At 52.1% G+C, this 27,034-nt stretch overlaps 1 protein-coding gene and 3 long non-coding RNA genes across 4 annotated transcripts in view; 1 reads left to right on the top strand and 3 right to left on the bottom strand.

The window, feature by feature from the left end:
- Positions 1-426: 426 nt before the first annotated feature.
- On the bottom strand, positions 427-2,395 carry LOC309444615. The gene is made up of 3 exons (XR_014185108.1): positions 2,276-2,395; positions 776-934; positions 427-524 (listed from the first exon to the last, which is right to left on the bottom strand). It is a non-coding gene; the product is annotated as an uncharacterized lncRNA (long non-coding RNA).
- Positions 2,396-8,441: 6,046 nt separating this feature from the next.
- Positions 8,442-12,199, bottom strand: LOC309444743. Its single transcript, XR_014185148.1, has 4 exons — positions 12,109-12,199; positions 11,627-11,760; positions 10,751-10,870; positions 8,442-8,813 (listed from the first exon to the last, which is right to left on the bottom strand). It is a non-coding gene; the product is annotated as an uncharacterized lncRNA (long non-coding RNA).
- Positions 12,200-15,425: 3,226 nt separating this feature from the next.
- LOC309444678 lies at positions 15,426-22,628 on the bottom strand. The gene is made up of 4 exons (XR_014185137.1): positions 22,487-22,628; positions 20,102-20,288; positions 19,009-19,094; positions 15,426-18,796 (listed from the first exon to the last, which is right to left on the bottom strand). It is a non-coding gene; the product is annotated as an uncharacterized lncRNA (long non-coding RNA).
- A 562-nt stretch (positions 22,629-23,190) lies between these two features.
- LPCAT2 (lysophosphatidylcholine acyltransferase 2) overlaps positions 23,191-27,034 on the top strand; it is a 30,215-nt gene continuing 26,371 nt past the window's right edge. Inside the window, exon 1 of the mRNA XM_082063089.1 lies at positions 23,191-23,330. Coding sequence (XP_081919215.1) covers positions 23,223-23,330 — 108 coding nt within the window. The 5' untranslated portion in view covers positions 23,191-23,222. The remainder of the gene's footprint in view (positions 23,331-27,034) is intronic.

The following is a 27,034-nucleotide window of genomic DNA, read 5'->3' as shown; positions in this document are numbered from 1 at the left end:
AGCAACGCTGAGCACGACAAAGGCACAGAGAGAGAAGACGAAGGGAGGGAGGAAGGAAAGAGAAAGACAGGAAGGTCGGGGGACAGAGCAGCACGTACAGACGCAGAGAAGAAGAGAAGAGCGCGGGGACACACAGACGAGAGCGCAGCGGGGGGACACGCACACGGACGAGAGCGCAGCGGGGGGACACGCACACGGACGAGAGCGCAGCGGGGGGACACGCACACGGACGAGAGCGCAGCGGGGGGACGGACACGGACATGAGAGCGCAGCGGGGGGACGGACACGGACACGAGAGCGCAGCGGGGACAAGAGAACAGCGGGGACAAGAACGGGCCAGAGAAAGCATGGGGAAAAAGGAGACGGAGGGGCAGGGAGGCACCAGGACACAGAAGCCGGGGACGAGGCCCGAGGGCCAGAGACTCACAGCGGCTCTCGCTTTTGGTGGCTGCCAGGAGGCTTCTAACAGCTCAGACGCTCCTGTCCCCTCCTCTCCTCCCTCGGGGCGCTCGGCCGTCCTCAGCCTAGGAGAACACGGTGGGGTGTCAGGGCTGCTACGAGACGAGGCTTCGGGGACACGGAGCCTCGCTGGCTCGCTCGCCACGCAGCCGTCCCGCTCCGGGATACGCGCACGGACCTGCCGCGCACGTTGACGGCCTGGCCCGCTGCACGCCACCCAGAGGGACCCTTCGCCACCCGGAGAGAGGGGCTCCCTCTCTTACCCGCCGCAGGAAGCAGACGTCGGGCCGACGGCCCCGCATTTCTTCCTCTTTACCTCTCCGGCTCCAGCCGCGGCAGCACCCGTCCACGGACGGGACGCGCTCCCCCGTCCCTTTTCCCGCCGCGCTGCCAGACGAGCCTCGCCAGCCCGAGGCGGGCGCAGCCGACGGCATCCCCGGGGTGGCAGCGAACGGCCGCATCCTCAGCGTGGCCTCTGGGAGCGGGAAAGAAGAAGCAGCAGCCGTTAGCACCGTAGCTCACCCCTGCCTGAGCCTGCTCCTTCCGCACGGGCCACCGGAGAGGTGCCGAGGGCTGGCCTGCCGCCTTCACCGTGGGGCTCGGGAGCGGCCCGGGAACACGGGACGGGTTCGCAGGAGCTGCCGCAGCTGGGGGCGGCTGCACGGGGCGAGCGGGGCCGCGGGAGGAGGCTCAGGGGGAGCTCTGGCGAGCTGGGGACGCACCCGGCATCTGCCCCCGGCCGGCTGGCGCCTCCTGCTCCTCTGCGGCACGCTGGCCAATACACTGACAATACACCTACTAGTTAAATAGAAACTAAGCACTCTGCTTCTAAACAACGTGTTATTTAATCTTCTGTCTCCCTCTTGTCATGCAGAAGGATCTAAGAGGTGAAAAATATCCCCTCAGCGTGCAGGGGGTCAGAAAGCATTTACCTCACATCAACTGGTTAATGAGGGTATGAGTTCTTATAACTTCATCACAGCATACACTAACTTGGCAGCTTCTCTTGAATTCCCCCCTTTGCAATATACTTGCAAATTGTCTGGCAGTATAAATCTACAAAATATTATCACCTCGTGCTGTGGTACAGCACAATTATTTGTTACCCACTAGCAGTGCCAAACAGAACTCTGTAGCATAATGTAAGTCAAAATGACTAGCATCAACATCAGACTCATAAGATCAACGCTGACGGAGCTGTGAAGCCGCAGCTCCTGCCGGTTCTGACGGTTCTTTCTTATCTGGCACCTCTGGCTGCTTGTGTTTCTTATCTGGCACCTCTGGCTGCTTCGGGTCAAGCAGCGTCTCTGCCCCCTGGCCGTGCGCTGCAGTACCCGAGTTTCGCCACAGGGCGGCGACACTGAGAGCCGCCGCGGCAGCCCCGGGCGAGCGCTCGCGCCGCGTGTCGCGGGAATCCCGAAAAAAAAAACCCAAAAAACAAACGCAACAAAACAAAAAAGCACACGGAGAGCCGCGGCACGAAAGCCGCGCCTACGGGACACGGAACCCGCCGCGCCTCGCCCCGAGCTCCCGCCGAAGCGGCGCCCCACCACCGAGCCTGCAACCGCGCCTCAGCTCCGCTTTTAAACGTGCCCCCACTAACGGGGGCTGCGCCGCTCCCGGAGGGACTGCCGGACCGGGCACGGGCGCTGCGCCGGAGGGAGACGCGGCTCCAGACCGCAAGCCTTCAGCGCACCTGCCCTCGGGGTCGCACGCCGCCCACCAGCTTCGCCAGCTCGGCCGTAAGGGCGGGGGGGAAACGGAGCCCATCCCGCTCCCCCCGTTCCAACGGCACGGTCCCCGTGGCCGCACTCACCTGCCGCGTCTCTCGCCGCTCCGTTCCCCTCGCGCTCTCCCGCCGTCCCGCCGGGCTCCGCGGGCACCGACCCCGCCGGCCGCAGCGAGCGCTCCGCAGCAGCCCCGACACCCGTTCCCGTTCGCTCCCGGTTACCCACCCCCCCCAAGGCGCTCGCGGTTTGGACATGCGCAGTAGGGATACCGCAGCACCCGCCCCTTGCCGCGTCCCGGTTGGCTGCCTAGGACACGTCAATCACCTCTCTCGCCGCCTATCAGCGCTCGCTATTGGGGCATGCGCAGTAGGGAGACCGCAATGCCCGCCTCTTCGGCAACATCATTGGCTGCCGGCAGCACGCCAATCACCATGTTCTCCGCCTATCAGCGCTCGCTCTTTGGGGCATGCGCAGTACGGAGCCCTCAACGCCCGCCCCTCTGGCAACCTGATAGGCGGACAGAGTGGCAACTGACGTGCCTAGGCAGCCAACCAGCGCTCCGACCCTCCAGCCCTCCAGCCCTCCCGCGCCAGCTGATTGGCCCGCTCTGAATCCTCTCAATCCTCTCCCGCACGGCCTCTCCTTGGGGAAAAAACATGCCCAAACACTAGGGAGCCGTGGGGAAACCAGTGAGAGACAAGACGGACAGCAGCAACGGCAAGTGCAATCTGGCTTCAATTCTGATCGTGCACTTCAAAGCCTCTCTCAGTCCTACCAATGACTGTTCCTTTTCTGGAAGGACAAACTTTCTTATCTGAACATCCTAAATTGAAGACTCCACGGAACAGAACGGGGATTGAGCCGCAGGACAACAGGCCATCGATTTACACTAATGGGGAAAAAAAAACCCTAGAAGTCAACCCCAAATTTAAAATTGTACGTGTCTTTTCCAAGCAGAATGAGCCTGTGATTCCACAAAAAAGGAGGGCAAAGAGCAGGTCAGCTTATCAGAGAAAGACAGTGACAGGGAGCCAGACAAGGTGACACAGAGAGAGGGAGAGCGAGGCAAACGGGACGGAGAGGCCAAAATGAGCGCTCCACAGCCTCCCCCACCTCGCCCCGAGACACCACGGACACGTTTGCAAGGCAGGCAGCTGTTCAAACGGGATTGAGTCGGCGCACTCTGATTGGCTGCTTTACACCCCACCGCGCCGTCCTCCTATTGGATGCGCCTTCCGCGGTCCGCGCCCAGGTGCCCGCCTCACGTCGGACCTGACTGAGGACTGCGCACTTTGGGCATGCGCAGTACGGACACCTCAACGCCCGCCCCTCCGGCAACCTGATTGGCTGCCTACGCACATCACTTGCCATTCTCCCCGCCTATCAGCGCTCCGCCCCTCCTGCCCTCCCGAGCGATCTGATTGGCCCATTCTGAATCCTCACCATTTAGAAACAGCCGCTACTTAGTGGTTCCTTTTTACTTCTCTTTTTAAAAAAAAAAAAAAAAAAAAAGTAACGTTTTGACTCCGTTTGGTTCTGAGCGTTGTTGCCTCCAATCTCATGGCTCTGTTATAATTTAAATACTAAACACTCCCCATTACTTTCTACTTTACTACTGTTTAAAATCTAAAGCTTCCTTACTTTGTTTCCTATGCAGTCATTCATGCCTGCCTGCAGTTTATTTCATAACGGTTGTGCAAATGGAGCTACCAAAGACTCCACATTAGTTTTCTGCCTTTACCATTTCAAAGGAATTCCAAACAATGTGGTTTTTAAACTAGGATTCAGATTGGGAATAACTGCTGCCTAGTTCACCAAGAAGTAATAGCTGAAATTAAATTCAGTTATTGCTCACGCCTAAATAATTTCATTTATTTACACTTTAACATTTTTATCATTACATTACTACCAGCCGGATTAACTAGCACACATTATTTTTTATTATAAACTAGAGGTTTTTTCTCCACAGGTATTACTTCCAATTAGTGCTCCAGTATTTATATTCCACTCTTTTAAATTTTACTACATCAATTGGAGATAATTACTGTCTGCAGAGTTTTCAGTAACAGCTAGAGTAGATGACAGGCATTATTTACTCCCAAAGACTCTTCTGGTTACTCTTATTCACGTTTTCATTCTAAATGTCTTACAGTAAGTAAGTAGTTACAACAATAAAACACCAGGGCCTTGGCATTTCCAGGAAAACCCACCGCAGCGCCTCGACGCGTCCAGAGATCGTCGGTGCCGGCTCCGCCAACGACGCGCCCAGCCAGCCCCACGGCTGGGTGCCGGCTCACCACGCTTCGGGTGCCGGCTCTGCAGGTGCTGAGACATTCAAGATTGGTTTTGTATATTTTGTATTATTTTCTCTATTCTTATCAGTAGCATTAGTAAAACATTGTTAATATTTCCAGCTCTCTTCTCTCTGTCCTTCTCCCCCTCCCGATCGCCTGTCAGAAAAGGAAAACAGCCCCAGCGGGCAGCTCATTACTTTAAAATGCCATTCACATACGTACATACCAGAGCCCCCAAACCCGGGGGTCAGCGCCCCGAACAGCCGCAGCCACGTCCCACAGGCCGGCAGCCGCCCCCCGGCACGCTGGGGACGGACGACGGTGCCGCGTCTCCCGCTCCGGCGCTGCTCCCCCCACCGGGGCTGGGGGTCTGCTGAGCATGGGGCGGTCACAGTTCCCCCTGAAACACAGCAATTCCACATGAGAGTTCTTGAAACATAGCCCCGCGTTTTGCACGTTTCCAGAAAGCATTTCTTATGTCAACTGCCTGATGACAGGCTTGTCTTTTGTAACTTAATCACACTATACATTAATTTAGCAGCTCCTCTTGAATTCCCCCCCTTGCAATATACTTGCAAATTCTTTGGCAGTACAAATCTACGAAATATTATCACCTCGTGCTGTGGTACAGCACAAGTATTTGTTACCCGCCTGCAGTGCCAAACAGAACACTGTAGCACAATGTAAGTCAAAATGGCTCGCATCAAAATCAGAGTCATAAGATCAACGCTGACAGAGCTCTGAAGCTGCAGCTCCTGCCGGTTCTGATGGTTCTTTCTTATCTGGCACCTCTGACTGCTTGTGTTTCTTATCTGGCACCTCTGGCTGCTTCGGGGCAAACAGCGTCTCTGCCCCCTGGCCGTGCGCTGCAGTACCCGAGTTTCGCCACAGGGCGGCAGCACTGAGGCGCGCCGCGGCACCGCATTGGGGAGGCCGGGTGCAGCACCGCGCTTTGTCCACAGGACGGCGACACTGAGACCCGCCGCGGCACAAATGGCATTTCTGTCCCCCCAGAAATCCTGGGTCCCTCCTGAACTCCTGGGTCCCTCCTGAACTCCTGGGGGAAAAAAACATGCCCCTGGCGGTGGGGGGCTGTGCTGGTTTTGTTACAAAACAAGCTTCTCTTTTAGTGAATTTGCCTGTCAGCTAAAGCTTCATATTAGCTGCATTTTCCTGGACAACCAGATACATGTTGTGGTAAACAGAGCAATGGAATGCTAACTTGTTGCTAAGGACACATTCACATCTTGCAAGAGGGGCAACAAGAAACAGGTGACCGAGAAACTGACCAGCTGTGTATAACATCCCATTCACGTGAATACTTCATATAAAAGTGGGAGATCGTGAGGATCTTGTCCTCTTTGTCCTTTTTCGTCCCTTCTGCTTATGGCGACATTAGGCGAGTAAGCTTGTGAGGGGGCCAGAGGCAAAGGGACGTGCCCTGAGGAGAACAAATCGAAAGGTTCTTACCTCTGAGAACCCCGCGGGTCACACGGCGTCTCTGCACCGGCACCTGCCCCCGGCCGGCTGGTGCCTCCTGCTCCTCTGCACTCCTCCAGATGCCCTCCTCAGCTTTAATGGGTTTTCCTTTCCCCAAAATATTACTAGACATTTTTGATGGTGACAGCCATGACTCAGATACCTCAGTAGAGAAAAGGAAGTTCCATTTATTTGATGTGTGCTTGCATTTTTCAGCTCAGAATTTAAAAATGCTAATAGAGAGCTTGGCCCTCAATATACTTTTTAACGGAAATTATGTGAATATACTACATATTAGAGCAGCCTCTTGACATCAGGAAGGAGACCTGTCTTAACAGTTATGCTGCTGAAGAACATTAAATGAACAATATACATCTTGTCCTGTTAAAGGGCTTTACAGAAGACCATAATAAAGTTTTCTGTGAGATGTGGCTCTGGGCTGGTTCAGACCATCTCTTCCCCAGTCCATCTCTCCTTTAAGTACCAGAAATAAGCTTCCACATGGACAAGGGGTGGTTTAGGAAAAGTCAACAGACTAGGAGGCATTTATATGAAAAGCACTTAAATTATCTAATCTCTGTAGCTCATTTAAGGACTGCTAGGGAAAGAGAAGGTAGAGATAAAGAAACTTAATGAGGTCAGGCCAAAAAATCAACACATGATCAGCAATCAAATGCTTGCTAACTGCTGCCTGGTCACTGTAAGTGATGAGTTTGACAGTTTCTCAAGAAGGGAGACCATTACAAAAATAGTAAGAACATTCCACTAAAAAAAACCCCACTGAGCCAGTATTAAAGCCATAGTAAACAGTGAAAGCCTAGTAAAGCACTGTTAGTCATTGCTAAAGTATCGCTAAGCAACCCTTTAGCCTCCTCAGGACTGGATCAGCTTAATCACAGCAATAACTCACAGCCCCTCAGCCCTGCTTGCAAGGTTTAGTTTGAAGTGCTGTGTAATTTCCTCTGACACTCCAGTGAGAGTTGCCACTCCAACTCCCAGCCCCTACGGGACTGCAGATCCCAGGGGTTCCAGCAGCCAGGCTGCAGGACACAGCAGCCAGTTCATCCTAAAAGACACACAATGTTAATTCATCCTCACACTTCACTTCTTTGCTGGTTGATAATCAGCAGCTGATACCCATTTTAGTACTGATTTAAAGGAGCTCGGCCTTGTTCTTGCCCAAAGCTAGACTAGCTGCAGTCAAGATTTCTGCTAAAACTGTATTTAACTCCAGTAAAAGACTGAAACCAGGGAACTCCTGGGCACAGACCTCATTGGACTATTGCTCTGAGGTGACAGCTTACTGCTAGGCATTGCCACAATTTCCCCATCTTTATTTTGTATGCCATTTACATCTGTACCATCTCAGCAGGACCTCCAAAGTGGTCCTTCCCTGTATATTAGTAATAAATCACCCACCACAGTGAATTCAACCAGGGTGCCAGCCCACTTGGTCTAGTCTCTAAAGCAAGCTCCAAAGAAAGACAAAAGGAATAAGTGACTTGACCATCACCAACCTGATGTGAAACTCAATGTGATGAGAGGTCAATTAGAGAAGAGCACTAATAAACTCATACTTCAAAAAAAGCCAAGGAGCCTGAGAAAAACAAGTGAAGCAAGTCTTGCAGGTATCCCTAGTGCTGCCCACCCTGTGGTCCCAGGCGCTGGGGAAGCAGCATCCAGCAACACATCCACTTTCCCAGACTACAGCCAACAACACGGGGAGTTCACAGACACCTTCCCAGCCTTTCTTTGCCTCCATCTGAACGTCATTCTCAGATTAGCATAGCTATACTAACAACCAAGCTCCTCAGCCTACACAGTGCTTTGACAAAGGTACAGCCGCTTTCATCTCCAGTCTGACAGATGTGGTTTGTCACCAGCTAGACCCACAGTGTGGTTTTAACGAGCCGTGAGGATTTACTCCTGTAGTTATCTGCTTCCCTTGGCAAGGTGATAATTTCCCGTGAACCAGAATTACTTGTTCACTCCAAAAGTTTAAGTCCATGCCTACAAGAGACATATTTGCTCACAGTAATTTTTATAACAGGAAAATAAAGAGATGGGGGGCAGTATTACTTTTTAGTGAAATCAGGGTGACAGCTACAGAAATACATACTCAGATATTGCGCCTTTGTCAGAATTACCATTTCAGAGCAGGAAAGAGGCGCCATAGAAGTCAGAAACCATTATATATTATCTTTGATTGAGGAAGATCCCAAAAAATTCATGCCCTTTCATAGAGCTTGATGTCTGAGGCAGATGGGGCCAGCTCATATACTCTTACTCACATGGATGAAGAAATGCTCTCCCACCAACACGACAGTCTGGGGGAACTCCTCCCTAATTTAAACAATTCATCTCCCAGCTCATGAAGAAAGAGTTCCTTTCTTTACTTCCTGAAAAGACAATGCACATAAGCAACATACAAGGTGGTTTAGCTTCATTACAGTGACTGCTCCAGATGCTCCCTGAGGGAAAGGAACCAAGAGCAACCCCAGTGAGGGCTCTGCCCAGCTCCCACAGAGCCCAGACACAGCAAACAGAACCACCAAGGGATGAACAGGCCCAGGGCCACCCAAGGAACCCAGTCAGGAGCAAATGCAGACAGGACCAGACAAGCCACAACACATACGCAAGGGGCCATCCAGGAGACACCTACCGACAGCATCAGTCCAAGGAGCACAGGCAACAACAAGGCTGCAGACCAGCACTCCTGCAGCAGAGCTCAAAGAGCAGGTGAGAGCCCTGGGCTGAGCTTAAATAGGATCCAGGGCCTGTGGTCAGGCTGTGGGTGAGGTCCCAGGTGAAGCTGTTCAGACCCATTAAGTCCACCTGACACATAGACCTGCTGGTATACGGTGCATTAAGCCATACTGATTTATTTCTGTGTAAGACCAAAAGCAGACACCCGTCACATATCAGAACATCTCCCAAAACAACCCCGTGATAAAATCCTTTGGCTTCACTGAACCGTGGGTCTCTGGTTGTGAGCAGCCCATTCTCAGGTTAGACCTCGCCTTGCCTGATGAAAATGCTGGGCTGACAACAGGCAGTGGCAGTGCAGATAAATTTTATGTTTTTTTCTGAGTTCCCAAATTTCTCAGGTTAACGCCACCCCAGAAAAAGCACATCACGCAGTTTAAAAACTAAGCCGCCTCCAGTTGAATTTACTTTCCCGCACACCAGCTCCCCTGGGGCAGAGCTCTGAGGAACAGAAATGCCTGGCTTTAGACAGTCAGATTTGAATAAGGCCGTGATAAATTTATTTTTCCTAAAATCCAGCATGTATAGACAGTGTAGTCCACCCTTCCTTTCACGTCTTCCCTATCTGAGGCTGAGCCATCTTCCTTATATTATCATCTCGTGCTATGGTACAGCACAATTATTTGTTACCCAGTAGCAGTACCAAACAGAACACTGTAGCATAATGTAAGTCAAAATGACTAGCATCAAAATCAGACTCATAAGATCAACGCTGATGGAGCTATGAAGCCGCAGCTCCTGCCGGTTCTGACGCTTCTTTCTTATCTGGCACCTCTGACTGCTTGTGTTTCTTATCTGGCACCTCTGGCTGCTTCGGGGCAAACAGCGTCCCCGCCCCCTGGCCGTGCGCTGCAGTACCCGAGTTTCGCCACAGGGCGGCGACACTGAGACCCGCCGCGGCACAAATGTCATTTCTCTCCCCCCCAGAAATCCTAGGTCCCTCCTGAACTCCTGGGTCCCCTCCTGAACTCCTCGGGGAAAAAAACATGCCCCTCGCGGTGGGGGGCTGTCCTGGTTTTGTTACAAAACAAGTTTCTCTTTTAGTGAATTTGCCTGTCAGCTAAAGCTTCATATTAGCTGCATTTTCCTGGAGAACCAGATACATGTTGTGGTAAACAGAGCAATGGAATGCTAACTTGTTGCTAAGGACAGATTCACATCTTGCAAGAGGGGCAACAAGAAACAGGTGACCGAGAAACTGACCAACTGTGTATAACATCCCATTAACGTGAATACTTCATATAAAAGTGGGAGATCATGAGGATCTTGTCCTCCTAATGGATATTGGTCTCCAAATTGTAGCCTGGGAAATGAAACGATATGCTGGAAGAATCGAAGCAAAGCAAACCCCTTGGAGGAAATGGGGGATTTAAGGGGATCTTGGCAGAATCCTGCCTCTACCGATGTCAACGAACCATGGAAAGCCCCCGATGGATTATTTTGGATATGTGGGAATAGAGCTTAGAACGAGTTAATGCCTAAATGGAGAGGGTCTTGTACAATAGGGATAATTCAACCAGCATTTTTCCTTTTCCCAAAGGAAAAAGGGAGTCATCTGGGGAAACCTCTGTACGAAACTTTAAACAGAGAGAAGAGGGGTTTAACAAATGTCCCCAGAGGAGGAACGCAAACTTGGAGAGATGATGAATGGCCTGCGAAAAGGATAATTGAATACTATGACCCAGCCACCTGGGCCCAAGATGGAAGCTGGGGATACCGTACCCCAATATACATGCTAAACCGAATTATCCGGTTGCAAGCAGTGGCTGAAGTAATAAGCAACCGGACAGCTGAGGCACTGAATCTCCTAGCAAGACAATTGTCTCAGACCAGGGCTGCAGTGGACCAAAATCGGGTAGCCTTAGATTATCTTTTAGCTGAAGAAGGGGGTGTCTGTGGGAAATGGAATACTTCTGAGTGTTGTTTAGAAATAGATGGTAATGGGGAAGCTATCATGAAAACAGCAGAGGAGATAAAACGAGTTGCGCGTGTCCCAGTACAGAAATGGAATTCTATACTTACCGGCCATTGGTGGGATCACTTCTTTGGGGGAGCTGTTTGTACCGTGTATGATCCCGTGCGTTATTCGGTTAATACATTCAGTACTCCAAGCCATGCAAATCTCAGCCGTGCCTATAGATCCTGAAATGGCAACAAAAGGAACAGGGTATAAATTGATGATTTTCAAAGGTAACACCAAACTGGACCTGGCCGCCGCTAGGCAAGTACTAGCTAACGTTGAGGCCAAAGCACGAATCAAGAGGATAAAAAGAAAACGGGGGAACTGTGAAAAATGCACTTGTGATTCGTGCTAAGATGTTGAATGTTTACAGATATAACCAGATGAGGCACGGGCTCTGAACCTGGAAAAAGGAAAAGCTGTAGTTTTTGCCGTTCCAGTGCACGGTCAGAACCAAGGCCTATCCAAGAATTAAACCGAACTACGGTACGCCTCACCGCTACATACAGAGCCGGCTTTACACCGCAACGGAGCACCGCAACAACCGGTACCAAAAGCCCGGCCCCAGCTCTCAGCAAAGAAAGACTCCTCGCGCGTCCCCGCGGCGACCCGACCGAGACGAGGAGTCTCTCCAGAAAAATCCCCGGGGCGCGCCGAGAGAGTCCTCGACTCCACGGGTCCTGCGGCCGCACAGAGCGGGTCCTCCGGCCGCCTCGCCGCCCGAAACGGGGAAAGAAACGGGACGGCAGAGTCAGCGGCACTGCTGTACTGCATTGGATGAGGTTAGTTATAACCGTTTGGTTTCTCGCTGACAACACATCTGTTAATTATTAGTTAAATATAAACTAAGCTCTCAGCTTCAAAACAACATGTTACTTAATCTTCCGTCTCCCTCCTCTCATGCAGAAGGATCTAAAAGGCGAAAAATGTCTCCTCACCGTGCAGGCGCTCAGAAAGCGTTTCCCTCACGTCAACCGGTTAATGAGGGCTACATCTTCTATAACTTCATCACAGCATACGTTAACTTGGCAGCTTCTCTTCAAAAGCGAGAAGAGAACACAGGGACAGGCACCTGAAAAAACAAGGCAGAGAACAAAGCAGCTGGGAACATTGTGTCATTTACATATGCACGTACCACCACCCCCCAAAAGTGGGGGGGCTCCCCTAGGAAAACAAAGCGGGGGCAGCGCCCCAAACAGCCGCAGCCCCCGGCCCGCAGGCCGGCACCTGCCCCCCGGCACGGCAATGCTGCTGGCCAGCCTGAGCAGGGAGCTGTTCGTGCCGGCCAATATCGACACCCCCCTTCGCTCTCTCGCGGGAGAGCAAGATCTTCAGCTTTCTGGGCAGAAGTCCCTGGAGGTAAAGGTTCAGCTCCCATTACCTGCTGGGCAGCCGTCCCCGCACGCCCGGCTTCACGTACCCCTTGCTTTACGCAAAGCTGCTTCCATCAGTGACCCGGGAGTCTTCGGCATCCTCCAGCGGACGGTCCTTTCAATCCGCTCCTGCTGTTGCCAAGCATTCGTGGGCCACCGACTGCAGAACGGATCCACTGAGGAAAGAAGCCGCACCGACAACGTTAGCAGTAGCAATATTTGCACCATTAAACGTTCTAAGGAGGCACCGAGGGAGGGATGTTGTTTGCACACAAACGGGGACCTGACCCCCGTCGGGGGGACGGACGCTGACACGCGGAGACCTGACTGCGAACCCCGCGGGTCACACAGCGTCTCTGCCCCCTGGCCGTGCGCTGCAGTACCCGAGTTTTGCCACAGGGCGGCAGCACTGAGGCGCGCCGCGGCACCGCATTGGGGCGGCCGGGTGCAGCACCGCGCTTTGTCCACAGGACGGCGACACTGAGACCCGCCGCGGCAGCCCCGGGCGAGCGGTCGCGCCGCGTGTCGCGGGAATCCCGAAAAAAAAAAACCCAAAAACAAAGGCAACAAAACAAAAAAGCACACGGAGAGCCGCGGCACGAAAGCCGCGCCTACGGGACACGGAACCCGCCGCGCCTCGCCCCGAGCTCCCGCCGAAGCGGCGCCCCAGCACCGAGCCTGCAACCGCGCCTCAGCTCCGCTTTTAAACGTGCCCCCGCTAACGGGGGCTGCGCCGCTCCCGGAGGGACTGCCGGACCGGGCACGGGCGCTGCGCCGGAGGGAGACGCGGCTCCAGACCGCAAGCCTTCAGCGCACCTGCCCTCGGGGTCGCACGCCGCCCACCAGCTTCGCCAGCTCGGCCGTAAGGGCGGGGGGGAAACGGAGCCCATCCCGCTCCCCCCGTTCCAACGGCACGGTCCCCGTGGCCGCACTCACCTGCCGCGTCTCTCGCCGCTCCGTTCCCCTCGCGCTCTCCCGCCGTCCCGCCGGGCTCCGCGGGCACCGACCCCGCCGGCCGCAGCGAGCGCTCCGCAGCAGCCCCGACCCCCGTTCCCGTTCGCTCCCAGTTACCACCCCCCCCCCCCCCCCCCCCCCGAACCGAGCCGCTCGCGGTTTGGACATGCGCAGTAGGGATACCGCAGCACCCGCCCCTTGCCGCGTTCCGGTTGGCTGCCTAGGACACGTCAATCACCTCTCTCGCCGCCTATCAGCGCTCGCTATTGGGGCATGCGCAGTAGGGAGACCGCAACGCCCGCCTCTTCGGCAACATCATTGGCTGCCGGCTGCACGCCAATCACCATGTTCTCCGCCTATCAGAGCTCGCTCTTTGGGGCATGCGCAGTAGGGAGAACTCAACGCCCGCCCTTCCGGCAATCTGATTGGCTGCCTACGCACATCAATTGCCATTCTCCCCGCCTATCAGCGCTCCGCCCCTCCAGCCCTCCCGAGCCATCTGATTGGCCCGCTCTGCAGCCTCACCCGCCTGCTCTGCCGGGACCCCCACGCCCTTTGGCCGCGCGGCTTCCAGCAGCCGCGTTTAAAAGGAAACAACAAGCCGCGCTCATTTGCTTTACACTAAAAAGGGCGGCGGGTGGTCACCTGCCCATAAATTCATTGTGAACAGAGAGCCCTAAGGAGCTCCGGCCGGCAGGTTTCTCTCCCCTGTGCCCGGGACCGAGGAGACGCCGCCGCCTCCTGCTGCCGCCTCGCCCGTTCCCCTCACAGCGGGGCTGCCCCGGGAGAGCCGGGGGCCTCTTTGTTTCCCGGCGGCTCGTCCGATCGCTGCCCCCCCCTTTCTGACCGGCACGACCCCGCCCGCAGCGGCAGCGCCCCCTCGTCCCCCAGCACGGGCACAGGGCGCCGCTCCCCAGCTGCAGTACCGGGCTGTGGCCACCAGGCGGCAGCACCGAGCGCGGTCACGCAGCGCCCCCCGGGCCCCGCAGCGCGGGCCCTTTTCTTGACCCGTGGGCAGCCTGAGCTCCCTGAACGCGCTTTCCCAGAGCCGCGGACATGGCAGACACACTGATAAAAGATAAAACCCCCACATTTATAAAGTATTATTTTCCTCAAGATGTCTGCTGGCCTAATAAAATATATTGCCTCTGCCTGTGCCCGTGTCTTGTCTGCAGCAATAACTCGGCCCCTCCGCAGCTGTGGCAGCTCTGGGGCTGTTAGGGGTCAGTTCCAGCCCTTACCCGCAGCTGAGCAGCAGCCGGGCAGGTGTTGCTGTTCTGGGCGCTTCGCATCCCTCAGGAACGGTTCTCAAACGATCCTGCGCAACGATGTCCAGAGCCAGGACAGCCCGCGGCGGTGGGGCAGGAGCACACGGCGGGGGCACGTCCCGGCTCGGGGCTGTTTCCGCAGTCGCTGTGAGTTGTTCCGTGAGCTGGAACCAACCTCCCGATGCCCCGGCCCGGCCCTTTGTCCCCGGCTTTCCCAGGGCAGCCCAGCGGGTCGGTCACACAAACTGTTCTCTGCTGGCACCACCCAGCCGGGCCACCTGTGTCTGTGGTTCTGGGGACACCCCACGGGCTCCCTGGAAAATGGACATCACAGCACTGACAGGGGGCGTTCAGGAGCCTCTGCGCTTTTGGGTTGGTTTGTGTGGGGTTTTTTGCCTCTTTTGTTGTTTTTATCATTAGCTTCTTGTTGTTGGTTTGTTTGTTTTTAAGCTCTTACTCTATATAGGTCATCGATGGTGCTTATAGAGTATGGATAAATCTACCCTGCTTCCTCACAGGAGACAACCATCTTGCTTTACAACAGGTGACTGAATCTGCTATAGAAAAGTTCAACCACCTCCTGTACAGCAAAGGATAAAAGAAAGTATGGATTTTTGTTGCATCTAATCCATAATGCAAGTACTAATTAACAATACATTAGCAGTGGGTTCCTTCAAATATTCACTGTGAAGGCAGTTCCTGGCCCGATTATATTATCATTCTTACTATTTTACAGGAGAAACACAGGGCACGGCTGATTTTGCTCACGTGCAGCGCAGTGATCACACGGGTGCGGTGAACCGGGTGAAAGGCCCTAGAGAAGGAAAATCGGGCTCCGTGTGCTACAAGGGGTATAAAGCAGAAAAAAGAGCAGTGAATGTGTATAATGACACAATTAGATGGTTTTTCAGTTCCATGATGTGCTCTTCTACTAACAGCATCTGCTGCAGTGGATATCCTGGACACCAACAGGTGGGTTCCTGGCGTTGTGCCCACGGTGATTCATCCACTGTGGCCGTGGGTGTCAGGCCTTGATACAACAGACACCAAACCTTGGGAGGGAGGTGATCACAGGAAAACGCTTAAAGATAATGAGCTAGCAGACTTGATTTAATCTTTATTTAAAAATACACATGGCTGCTGTATTTTCTCCAGTTTAGCTAGGACTGGCTCCAATATCTCTATTAATTCTAATTATAATACATGACAAAAATTAAGGGGGGAAAGCTTTATTTTTACAAGGGTAAATACAGTCTAAATCGTAATTTGGGAAACAGATAAAGGGGCGTAGCAAATGAGGCACAGACTCTCTTTAAGATGTAGAGAGACATTTAATACAAACTCAGGTTTGCATTTGAAACATCGCATACCTCTGTCCCTGATGTACCAACCCCGTATCTATCCCTCTGTCCCTGATGTACCAACCCCGTATCTATCCCTCTGTCCCTGATGTACCAATCCCGTATCAACCCTGTATCAGTCCCTCTGTTCCTGATGTACCGATCCCGTATCAGTCCCTCTGTCCCTGATGTACCGACCCCGTATCAGTCCCTCTGTCCCTGATGTACCGACCCCGTATCAGTCCCTCTGTCCCTGACGGTTCATGTCCCACACAGTCCTTGCTGCTGGTGTTGTTCCACCAGCGCTTGTTCTCACGCTGTGACTCTTGCAGTTTCTCACAGGCCTGATGTCACAACCTGCCACATCTCCCCTTCTTTGTTTAACAATTGCAGCCATAGCAGCGTGTAACCGCACAGCCACTGCACCATTAAAGCTTTTTTCAACCATTCGTTGTGCACAAGAGAAGACACATGGTACACAATCAGTAAGTACCAGACTCCACCTACAAACATCCTAAGCAGCGGGTTAAAGGGCCGTGTTTGGCAATTTTCGTGGCACCCATAACTGTTACAGAATCGCTACTTAATATTCCCTGCATAGTGTTTAACACAGAATAATGAGCTCCCAGTCAACTAAGAATTCTCATTCTCTGTTCTCCAAGTCAGGATCTATATTAATATATTTCTGAGCTGTCGGTTTAAGACGGTGTAAAAACTCAGTGGGAGACTCCTCACGATCCTGTTTAATCTCAGAAGGTTTTGGCATATTTACAGCTTTAGGCACAGCGTGTCTAATCCCGTATAAAATGCACTGGCAATACCAATTGAGCCTGTCCCCCGATATAAGGACACTAGTATGCCACCCTGGACTGACCGAGGGACAATTCTGATCTAATGTTCTCTGTGTATTCTACACCAATAGCTGTTCTTCAACAAACCTTTTACTGGTTTCAATTTCTGATTATCCTTTTTCAAAATAAATGGATCTGACAGGGATAAATACAATGCATATGTAACATTATGTATTGTGTAATACACATGATGTAATAAGCAATATATGATTTAAAATACATATCTTATTATATATTACATGTAGTGCAGTACTATACTACACATCTCAAAGTACACCCACCTAGACCTGTGCAGCATATTAATATTATCTACAGTGGCCACCATTAATTACAATATTTAATCAGGTTCCCCCTGGTTGCTGTTCCCCAGAGAGTCAAACAATTCTTTTCCAATGTCACAAAACACAGCCCAGGGGGAATTTCTTCCAAATCCCTCCTGTCAATTGTACCACTACCTATTTCACAATCGCAATAACAGACAATTGGTGAACTGTAAGTATTGGACTATAAAATCATCCAAGACACAAGTAACAACAACAACAGATCACTGAAGACACAATCATACACTTGCTAAGGCAAAAACAGCAAAATCACTAAAGGTACCTTTACCAAATTACTGTTCCCTCGTTTTTCTCTTTTATTTATTGTTTTCTCATTTTCCTCTTTAATTTTTTATTTCTTTTTAAGTTCCCCAGTTTACAAAACGCGCAGACGCGGATGCGCAGACCCAGCGTGCTGGTGCCGCCCACGTCTCGCGCAGGCAGCTGCCAACCCAACCGGACAATGGAAGTGCCGTATCCCATTGATGGGGCTTTACCCGCGTCCCGAGCTGGCCCGAGGATCTGTGGTCCCTTCCGGGAATTCCCCGGTGCCGGCACAAGGTCCCAGAGATCCTGGGATCCAGGGGAGGTCAGGCAGATTATCCCATCCTCGTCACCAGAAATGATACCGAAAAGTCGGCAAACAGCCTCTCTAACACTGTTTTGAAAGTGTTAAACAGCAGGCCCTTCTATTACAGCGCGCTGGGCACTCGGGGGATTGCTCCTCTAATCGAGCGTGCGTTCCGCTTTCCTCTAGTTTTACAGATCGTGGAACTCCTCAACCAGCAAAACGTGTCAACCAGTGTTACAGACGTCTCGTGCTCTTTCACCAGCACGTGCAGCAGCAACGAGAAATCTGGAATGAGCGTCTACAGAAACACGTACGTATCTACCCAGTTCAGAACAATGCATTACATCCGCTGGCCGTACTTCATTGGCACTAATCCGTCCTGGATTAACACCCTCTGTGGATGGCACGGGGGCCAAGTGTTGGCAATCAGGGCAGGACACAAGAACGCTCCTGGCCTGATCCACTCTAATTTGAAATTGTCGTTTTAACGCCTTTGCACTCTGGTGAAAGAATTTATGTGATCATTTAGCTTGCTCCAAGGCTTTAGGCACAGTGAGCGGCACAGCTTGTGCATCGGCCCTCCTATTGCCTTCCGCAAGCGGTCCTGGAAGGGCCGTGCGAGAGCGGGTGTGCATTGCATAATAACCATGATGTCTATGATCTATTAGAAACCATAGCATTCTCAATTCAGCCATCGAAAGAGGATTATCCTCTTCCTTAAGAAAAGAAGCTTCCAGGCGGTTAAGTATGCCAGCTGCATAATATGAGCCAGTTACAACATTCAAAGGTTTGTTACAGAACACCTCAAAGCGATCCCAACAGCTGTCAGCTCAAGAACTTGTTTGACCCTTGGTCTCTTTTTCTACCTTGTGTTTGCAGCACTGGGTATCTGAGTTTAGCCACGTCATTACAACTTTACGTGAGTGACCAGAGGCATCAGTAAATACAGTCTTGTCGCTTACTGGTTGCTGCTGACAGCAGCATTTGCTGCACAACGGTAAATTACCAATTTCAGCCCACAGTTTATGTTGAGGGTAACAAACTGATATGTTCCCTGTGTATGTTGCCAATGCAATCTGGAAATTCACATCCCCAGTTAATTACCATTGCGAATTCTCCTTTGTTGTAGGAATAAATATACCTTCAGGTCTATCCCATACATAGCATATAAACATCCTCTGCCTTTACTTATCGGTTTTGCATACATTTCTTTTATTATCCAAACTGTTTTCATTGGCGTGTGAGCTAGAAAAACCCATATGGCCACAATCACCTTTCTCCCTCCTTGAGCTCTCCTGACCTGCGGTTCCACCACCGGTGTCTTCTTCCCTGATCCCTCCTGACTGGCAGGTGCGCTCCAACCCTCTTTCTCGATCACTCTTCCTCACAGGTTCGCCTCCTTCCTTGCTTTTCCTTTGCACGCTGCTCCACCTGAAGAGAAACACACAGAGGCCTGAGCTACACCAGCAGGGACAGATTATGATAGACAAAAGATGTGTTATTGGCAGTAACTTTGGTGGGAACACAAAATACATTGCTTATGTAATGTCTAACTTAGCTAATCAGCAAATGCTTGAGCAAGCATCATAGCGAGTATAAATGCAAACCTGAGTTTGTAATTAATGTCTCCCACGGCACCTTACCGTGAGTCCACGCCAGACTCGCTACACTCTTCCTCACAGGCTCACCACCTTCCTCTGCTTCCTTTTTCCTTTGCACGCTGCTCCACCTGCAGAGAAACACACAAAGGACTGAGCTACACCAGCCCAAGGGCACTACAGTCAGACAGGGGACAAGTCTGGGGGCTGACACCTCCACACACCCCACAGCGCGCCCACCGTGCCTTGGCCCCGGCCCCTCGCACGTGCCTTAGAGATGTCACAGCTCAGTACAAATGCCCGCGGTCCTCACCTGCTCTTTGGTACTTGCTGGACCCCAATGTCACGGGTTAGAGACGTCACAGCTCAGTACAAATGCCTGCGGTCCTCACCTGCTCTTTGGTACTTGCTGGACCCCGATGTCACGGGTTAGAGATGTCACAGCTCAGTACAAATGCCCGCGGTCCTCACCTGCTCTTTGGTACTTGCTGGACCCCAGTGTCACGGGTTAGAGATGTCACAGCTCAGTACAAATGCCCATGGTCCTCACCTGCTCTTTGGTACGTGCGGAGGGTCACGTCGCTGTGCCCCAGGGCACTGGCCTGCACGGCCCTGCCCGGCAGCGGGAGCGTCTGGAGCTGCGGCTGGTTCTCCAGCTTTAGGGTCCCCCACAGCAGCCCGCTCTCCTCAGCTCTGCACACCCAGCCAGTTGCGCCGCCCAGGCAAAGTCAGCTTCACCCTCTGCCTACACCTCACCTGCAAACAGCCAACTCTTCAGCTGACAACCGCCCAAAATCCACCAACAAACTCTCCAAATCTCAGCCTTTCGCTTTCAACTGCTGCCTCTAGTGCGTCTCACAGACAAGCCTCCAAAATCCCCTCATCCTGCAATAATACTCCAGCACTGATCACCTGTGGGAACAATCACCACAATACCATGCAAACACCAACCAGTTCTGGCACGGAAATATCACTTTCTCCTGAAGATTCCACCTACACCAACTGCTGACAAACACACGCTGTCCTCACCAAAGCCAAACGCTGCAACAACCAGTGACAACTCAAATCTGCACGTGCGGCGCAAAATCGCAGGTGTGAGCTAACGCAGAGCTGGGCTTGAGAGCTGCAGAGCGCGCACCCTGTGGTTTAACGTGGCCGTCACTGCCATTCCGCCTTCTCCCCGGGAGAAGCGCATGAGCACAGGCTGCTTCAAGGCACGATGCGAACGGTTTGGTTCTCCACGCCTCTAAAGCCAAGAGTAATAAATGTGATCTGTGTGTGGTGCAGGAACTTCTCGTCCACTTGCTCCTCCATTCAGTCAGGTGCTGCAAGAGAGGGAGAGAAAGAAAAAGTTAGGACCGGATTAACAGCCTCATCATCCCTGTCCCCAAACCTGCAGGCGTCCTAGGAGGCCTGATCTAAGTTTTGCTCTTCTCCCTCTCTTTGCTGGAATACTTCCTCCTGTGCCAGAGACTCAACAGAATTATGTCTCAGACATTATGGCAACAACAGCTCATCCCGCAGTGCTGGGCCATTGTCAGACCCAAGACAATCCTGTATGGACATGTGTCCAGCAGCAGCAGATGGGGCACTCAGGGGAAGGTGAAGCGCGATGTACATCCCAACGCCAGCCCAGGGCCGCAGACAAAGGCCGCGGCTGACACGGGAGGGGACGCGCCTTCCTGCCTTTCCTTCTCTTTCTTTCCTTCTCTTTTCCTTTCCCATATCCCTATTTCTTTGTCTCTCCCTCTATGAGCAGTATAACCTAAGGCTTACAGCCACAAAACTCCTTTGTGTAAATCCTTTTGCTGTTAAACTGTTCACCAATTTGGCTTAAGTAGTGTAAATCTTCCTGCAACCCTGGGCCAAGCTGCAAAATAAAAGGTGTTGGGGTTTTTTTGTTTACGGTCCTTGAGTACCCCACATACTCTTTTCTAAGGGGGCCGTGAATCTGAGTCACCTCCCCACACACACCTCTGGCGGGACGTGACAGCTGGGGATGTTCTGCAATGAAAACTTGTCTGGAGAGTGGAACATACTGAATAGGTCAATCCAGCATTTAATAAAAGCAACGGAGTTAGCACTTGAATTAACAGTCTGTTGCATTAATAACATGCTCTGCTATATGGCGGCCAGTTGCGAGTGAAAACAGTGCAGTCACCAGTTTGGTGTGCACGGTCCTATGTATACACGAAGACATCCAGCCAGCTTCAGTCACACACCTGACCTTTCCTTCGTGTTACAGGTCTCTGCAATGAAAGCTGGGAGCAACAAACACTCAGCTTTCTGATGTGTCATTAAAGAGATTTTTCTGCATTTACTACAATCCTGCTGCAGCCTGTACCTGATTGCTTTAACTGGCATTAGACAAGTCATTGACTAAGCAGGTACGTCAGCCTGCGAGAAGACACGGAGCGGTGACGGTTGTATGTATGTATGTATGTATGACGCTGGCACACCAGCACAAACACAGGCAAGCAGAAGCCTCCAACGCACTGGCAGAAATAGCCTACTCAGGTACAGTAGACAAATGCAGCTTATAATGGAACGGTTACAATACGCTTAGCACAAAAAAGCTGAGGTTCCGCTGCCTCAGGCTCACAGCGGTTACTGCTGTGTCTGGTCTCAACCCAGATCCAGTAGTGAGCTACACGTATTTATCTTGGTTTGATATTTGTAGTGCATGTGTTAATGTACAGATCAACATACAAGACAAGGTCTGATGAAAAAATATCTCTCTGAAACATGTTAGTAGTCAGCAGGGGGAGGAAGAGAGCTTGTATACCCTCCAGCAATTTTTGTTTACAAACTAGTTAAGAACACACACGCGTACAACTATCTCCTGGTTAAAAACATTGGAGTGATTTTTAAGGCAAAGATTGTATCTGTGTCCAGCTCCCAGAAGACTTCAAAGGGGAAATTCTCTATAGATCCTGAGGAGGAAAGAGGGGGTTGTAAGGAACGTGAACCCAAAGAACACTCAGTAGCTCTCCCAGCGCTCTGTGACGGAGCCTCCCCTGCTCACCAGCTCCTGAGGCTCCGGGGGCACAAGGCGCTCACAGACTGAACCTGCGGCTGAGGGAGAAAATGCCTTCCTGCTGAAGCCTTAACATCAACACACCAACTATTGCTTGTCCTTCAATGAAACTATGTTGTTATAAGCATTTATAGCTTTATTCTCTGTTTATGCTTTTATGAATAAACGCTTTTATCTGCATTTCACAGAATCCCAGAATCCCAGAATGTCAGGGGTTGAAGGGCCCTGGAAAGCTCATCCAGTGCAATCCCCCCATGGAGCAGGAACACCCAGATGAGGTTACACAGGAAGGTGTCCAGGGGTTGGAATGTCTGCAGAGAAGGAGACTCCACAACCCCCTGGGCAGCCTGGGCCAGGCTCTGCCACCCTCTCCATGAAGTTTCTTCTCCAATTTAAATGGAACCTCTTGTGTTCCAGTTTATACCCATTGCCACTTATCACTGGTTGTCACCGAGAAGCGCCTGGCTCCATCCTCCTGACACTCACCTTTACGTAGTTATAAATATTAATGAGGTCGCCCCCCAGTCTCCTTCAAGCTAAAGAGACCCAGCTCCTTCAGCCCTTCCTCATACGGGAGATGCCGCACTCCCTTAATCATCTTGGTGGTCGCCTCACCGACCGGCGTTGACGTGTTTGTAGGAGGTGTACTGACTCTGGTCAGCGCGGAGGCGGCGGGCAGGGCCCCCGGGGCGGCGGGCAGGGCGGGCAGGGCCCCCGGGGCGGCGGGCAGGGCTCCCGGGGCGGCGGGCAGGGCTCCCGGGGCGGCGGGCAGGGCGGGCAGGGCTCCCGGGGCGGCGGGCAGGGCGGGCAGGGCTCCCGGGGCGGCGGAGCCGTGGCAGCGGACAGCGAGCTCCCGGCCGGCAGCGGCCGCCCCAGCACCGGCCCCTCAGGAGACCCGCAGCCGTGCGCGAACGAGCGCGAGCAGCCCGGCCGCATGTGCCCGCAGGCGCTGCCGCGAGGGCGGAGCAGGGCCGGCTCAGGGAGGGCGGGCTCGGGCTCAGGGAGGGCGGGCTCGGGCTCAGGCAGGGCGGGCTCGGGCTCAGGCGGGGCGGGCTCGGGCTCAGGCAGGGCGGGCTCGGGCTCAGGGCAGGGCCGAGACACACGGCCCCCCCGGCAGCTCATGCGCAATCGCCCGGGGTGGCGGCGCGGCGGGAGCAGCGGCGGCGGGAGCAGCGGCGGCGGGAGCAGCGGCGGCGGGAGCAGCGGCGGCGGGAGCAGCGGGATGGCGAAGCGGGTGCTGCCACTGCCCCGGCAGCGCTCCTTCACCGCGCCCATCGTCCCCAACCCCTTCGTCCACCCGAGGCCCCTGAGCGCCGGCGACAAGCTGCGGGTAAGGCTGGCGGCGCGGGCGGGAGGGGGCGCCGGGGCTGCCCCGCTGCCGGGATGCGCATCGGTGCGGCGGCTGTCAGTCACCTGTCAGTCACCCGTCACCCGGCTGTCACCCGCGCACGCCGGCTGTGCTGCGGGGGTTTCTGCCAGCTTGTCTAAACCAGCGTCGCTTCGGCCGCTCTGACTCAGGGGCTGTGGCCGCGCGGTGCGGCGGCAGCGGCGGCCGTGCAGAGCCGTCCTGCCGCGGGAGGATGCGGCGGGGGGTAGATGCGGCTGGAACCCGCCCAAACCGGCCCCTGTCTGGCAGGGGCGCTGGCGGGGCCTGCAGCCCGTGTGGGACAGCGGCGAACCTGGCCCGCGGTTACACGTCTGCAGCTCCTTCCCCAGTGCAGCACAGCTTGCTTCCCCATCCTGCCTAGTGACAGGGAGGAGAAAATTGACAGGTTGTGTAAACGGTCAAAGATGCAAAAGGTGTTCAGCCTAAAAAACGCACTGTTCTTTGAAATGAAATTCCTCAAGCCATCACTCCTCAGAGTCCACAAACTGCGTGTTTGCTCTACAGACACAGAAGCCTGTCAATTTCAAATGTAAACTTCTAGCACAAGATTTGCAACAAGCTTTTGAAAATATTTGCACGATCAAATGACACATTACTCCTAGAGAAAAACAGGAGTCCTGTTTACTCCAGTTTGCACCGTTTGAATCACAAGAATGAAATAATGTCCATCTATCCATCGTGTCACACGCCTCAGCTCTAGAGTGAAGATGATACCTTCTCTCTGATCTGATAAGCTAAAATAGAAAATAACTTTTTACAGTAATCCTGTTTCAGATGCTTAATTCACTTTAGGCTTATTTTAAGCCTGGGTTGGGGCAGAGCAGGGGGAGTTAATCTCTTGGTTCCATACTACAGTGTGGACAACAAAGGATCCGCAGTTCCTGACTGGTGTCACTGGGTGAACCGAATTGGGCTTCTGAGCTGTGTGCACACAGGACTTCCAATGTCTTTTTCCAATAAAGACAGCAAACACTGTTTCTGGGCTTTGATTTTTAAAAACAGTCTCTTCAAAAATTGAGCTGATGAACCCATTATGAACTGACTTCTCAGCGAGGACAACAAGCACATCACTACATAGGTGAACTTACAGCATTTCCTGCTGATTGTTACACCTTTCTGAGGCTAATATGCAGCTAAGTATTTTGTGTTTCATATAGCTCTTCCTCAAGTTACACACAATGTTTGCCCTGAAGGTAGTTGGGTGGAGGAAATGTGAGAAACCTGGAAAACCATGTCACATCCCTTTATCCCCTATGTTTTACTAGCAGCCTGAAACACGTTTCAAGTGCATATGAATCAGTAGCTGTAGGCATGAACCCTAAGGTAAAGGTTCCAGTTTCTTAGTGAGGTTCCGGAAATGGACAGCTTTCTGTGCTGGCTGTTCTTCCTTAATAGAGGATGCACAGACTACTTTCAAAACCTGCAGTTTTAAGCTACAATTACCATTTTATCGATGACAAATATATCCTACTTTTTTGCTTCAGGAGGAAGAAATGAAAAACGCAGTATGTCTTAAAGAAAGATACACCCTATACATAACCCCACAACACACCTGGAAGGAAAAGCACTCAGTAGGGTCAGGGCCTGGTGCTCATGAGCTCTGAGGCAAAATTGCAGCAGTTACAGAATTTTAAACAAGAAAGACACAAGAGATGCAACCTGTTTGTACTGTGTGGTGCTCCCTTCTGTTCTTTTTCCCCCACAGTCATGGAGACCAGGATACTTCCCACTGTCTGCTTTATCCTCTACATGGCTGTTCCGCTCCTGCCCAGCTCTGCGTATCAGACCAGCTGGGAATCGGGGCCTTGCCACAGTGTGTTACTATAAGCTTCAAAAAAGGAAAACATCCCTTCTCTTTCCATTTAAATCAAGTGTAGCGTATCTCCATTCTTGCATGTTAACAGATTGTTTTGTTATATTCCCCCTATTCTATACTATTCCTTTAGTAACACTGATGAAAACAGATAAAATTTCAAAACCCTCTCTGGGAGGTCAAAGCTGGATTTTCATATATTGGTGAACTCCTTGAACGTAAAGGCTGCTGTCCCCTGATGAACAGAGCTGGAACATGGGACAGGCTAGTTCTTTGCATTTAATTCAGCTTCAAATACAAAAATAGGCTGTAGCCAGACGGAAAACCAGCAGAGATTTTACAATCTTTTGCCCATCTTTATATTGCTAACAGTTTAACAGCCAATGAGATTTTTGTCTTTCTTTGGAATGTGCAAAACAAGGATCAGTTGTGCTATGCTAAACATCTGCATGTGCCAAACAAGAGTTTAAAACAGTTGCTCAAATATTCCTGGTTTCCACCCTCTGACTGAAGCTGGCTGCAGTGCATTGTTGGGATTTTTTTTCATTTTTCAGTTTTAGTTCTGTTCATCTTGATTGCTCACTTGCCCTCTTAAACATCTGAACTGCACTGCAAAGTACAAATACTAGCTAAGTCATGACTAGATTTTCCTTTATTGAGAAGAGATGCTCGGTGGAATTACGTAATGGTGCACTATGTACTGGCACAACCAGCATGCTGAAAGTGAGATGGTTTTCAGCGCTGTGCCTGGGAGTGAGCAGCCTGTCTGGCAGAGTGCTGGGACATGCTCTGGAAGCTGATGGGAGACCTGGTCTTGCTCTGTGTGTGCTGCTTTGGGAGACCGGCCACCTGCTCCCAGTTCCAGGTGTCGGAGGAGTTCAGTCAGAGCTGGGCTTCATTCTGGTCCCCAGCCTGCTCTTCTGCCGCTTCCTGGGTAACTTCTCCGCAGCTGAAGCTGAACAAAATTCAGTCTGGATTCTGTGGGTTTCTGAAAGAGCTGCTTTTCCCCCTGCCCGGTGCCTGCCATCGGTGCCACCGTGATCCCCTGTATTGCCCAAGGGCCAGTGCGCTGTGGAGTGTGACTGCAGCAGCGACAGGCTCTGCAGTTGCAGCACACACCTTAAATAGAACATCCAGAGGCAACTCCAAATGTGGGAAAGGGTTCTTTGCATGACTCAGAATAATTCTTTGTGATGACGGTATACAGAAGCTACAGCGGCACTGATCCTATTTAGTAGCTACTAAACTTTGAACCTGTATTTTCTTCTGTATATTTGTCTTATATACTTTTTCTTTTCTAGCCTGCCTTGACCTTTCTCTTTTCCCTGCTCTACAGCTGATGGACCAGAAATCAACTCTCCCTCATTACACAGTGACCTAGAAAGCCAATAGCGTGCATCAGCAAATCAGTACCACCTGTGCACCTGCCTAAAATAGATGAATTAATTTATTAAAGTTTTGAGGAAGCAATTGTTTTGCTTTTGCAATTGCATCCTTTGTTTTTCATTGTAGGTCAGTGCATAAATATTCTTTTTCTCATAAAGGAAAAAGTTATTTTAAGTCAAAACACTAATTTATGTTTATGCTGCCCATTCTGCATAACTGAATGCAGCTGAAATGTTGAACTGAGACTATGTATCATATTACAAGAGGACACATGTGGAAAAGAAAAGGTAAATCTGATTTAGAGATGAAAGCAAGAAGTCTTGGCTGGGTTAACTTGCTACCTTTTTCAGATTTGCCGTGAGTAGCCCCGGCGGGGGCTCGGAGCCAGGCCCGGCGTGCGGTGGCTGATCCGGATGGGATGCCCGAGGATGAGTGGTGTCCCAGGAAC

Source organism: Streptopelia decaocto (genome assembly GCF_964273445.1).
Source record: "Streptopelia decaocto genome assembly, chromosome: 11".
Classification (NCBI taxonomy): domain Eukaryota; kingdom Metazoa; phylum Chordata; class Aves; order Columbiformes; family Columbidae; genus Streptopelia; species Streptopelia decaocto.
This window is presented reverse-complemented; position numbering and strand designations above follow the sequence as displayed.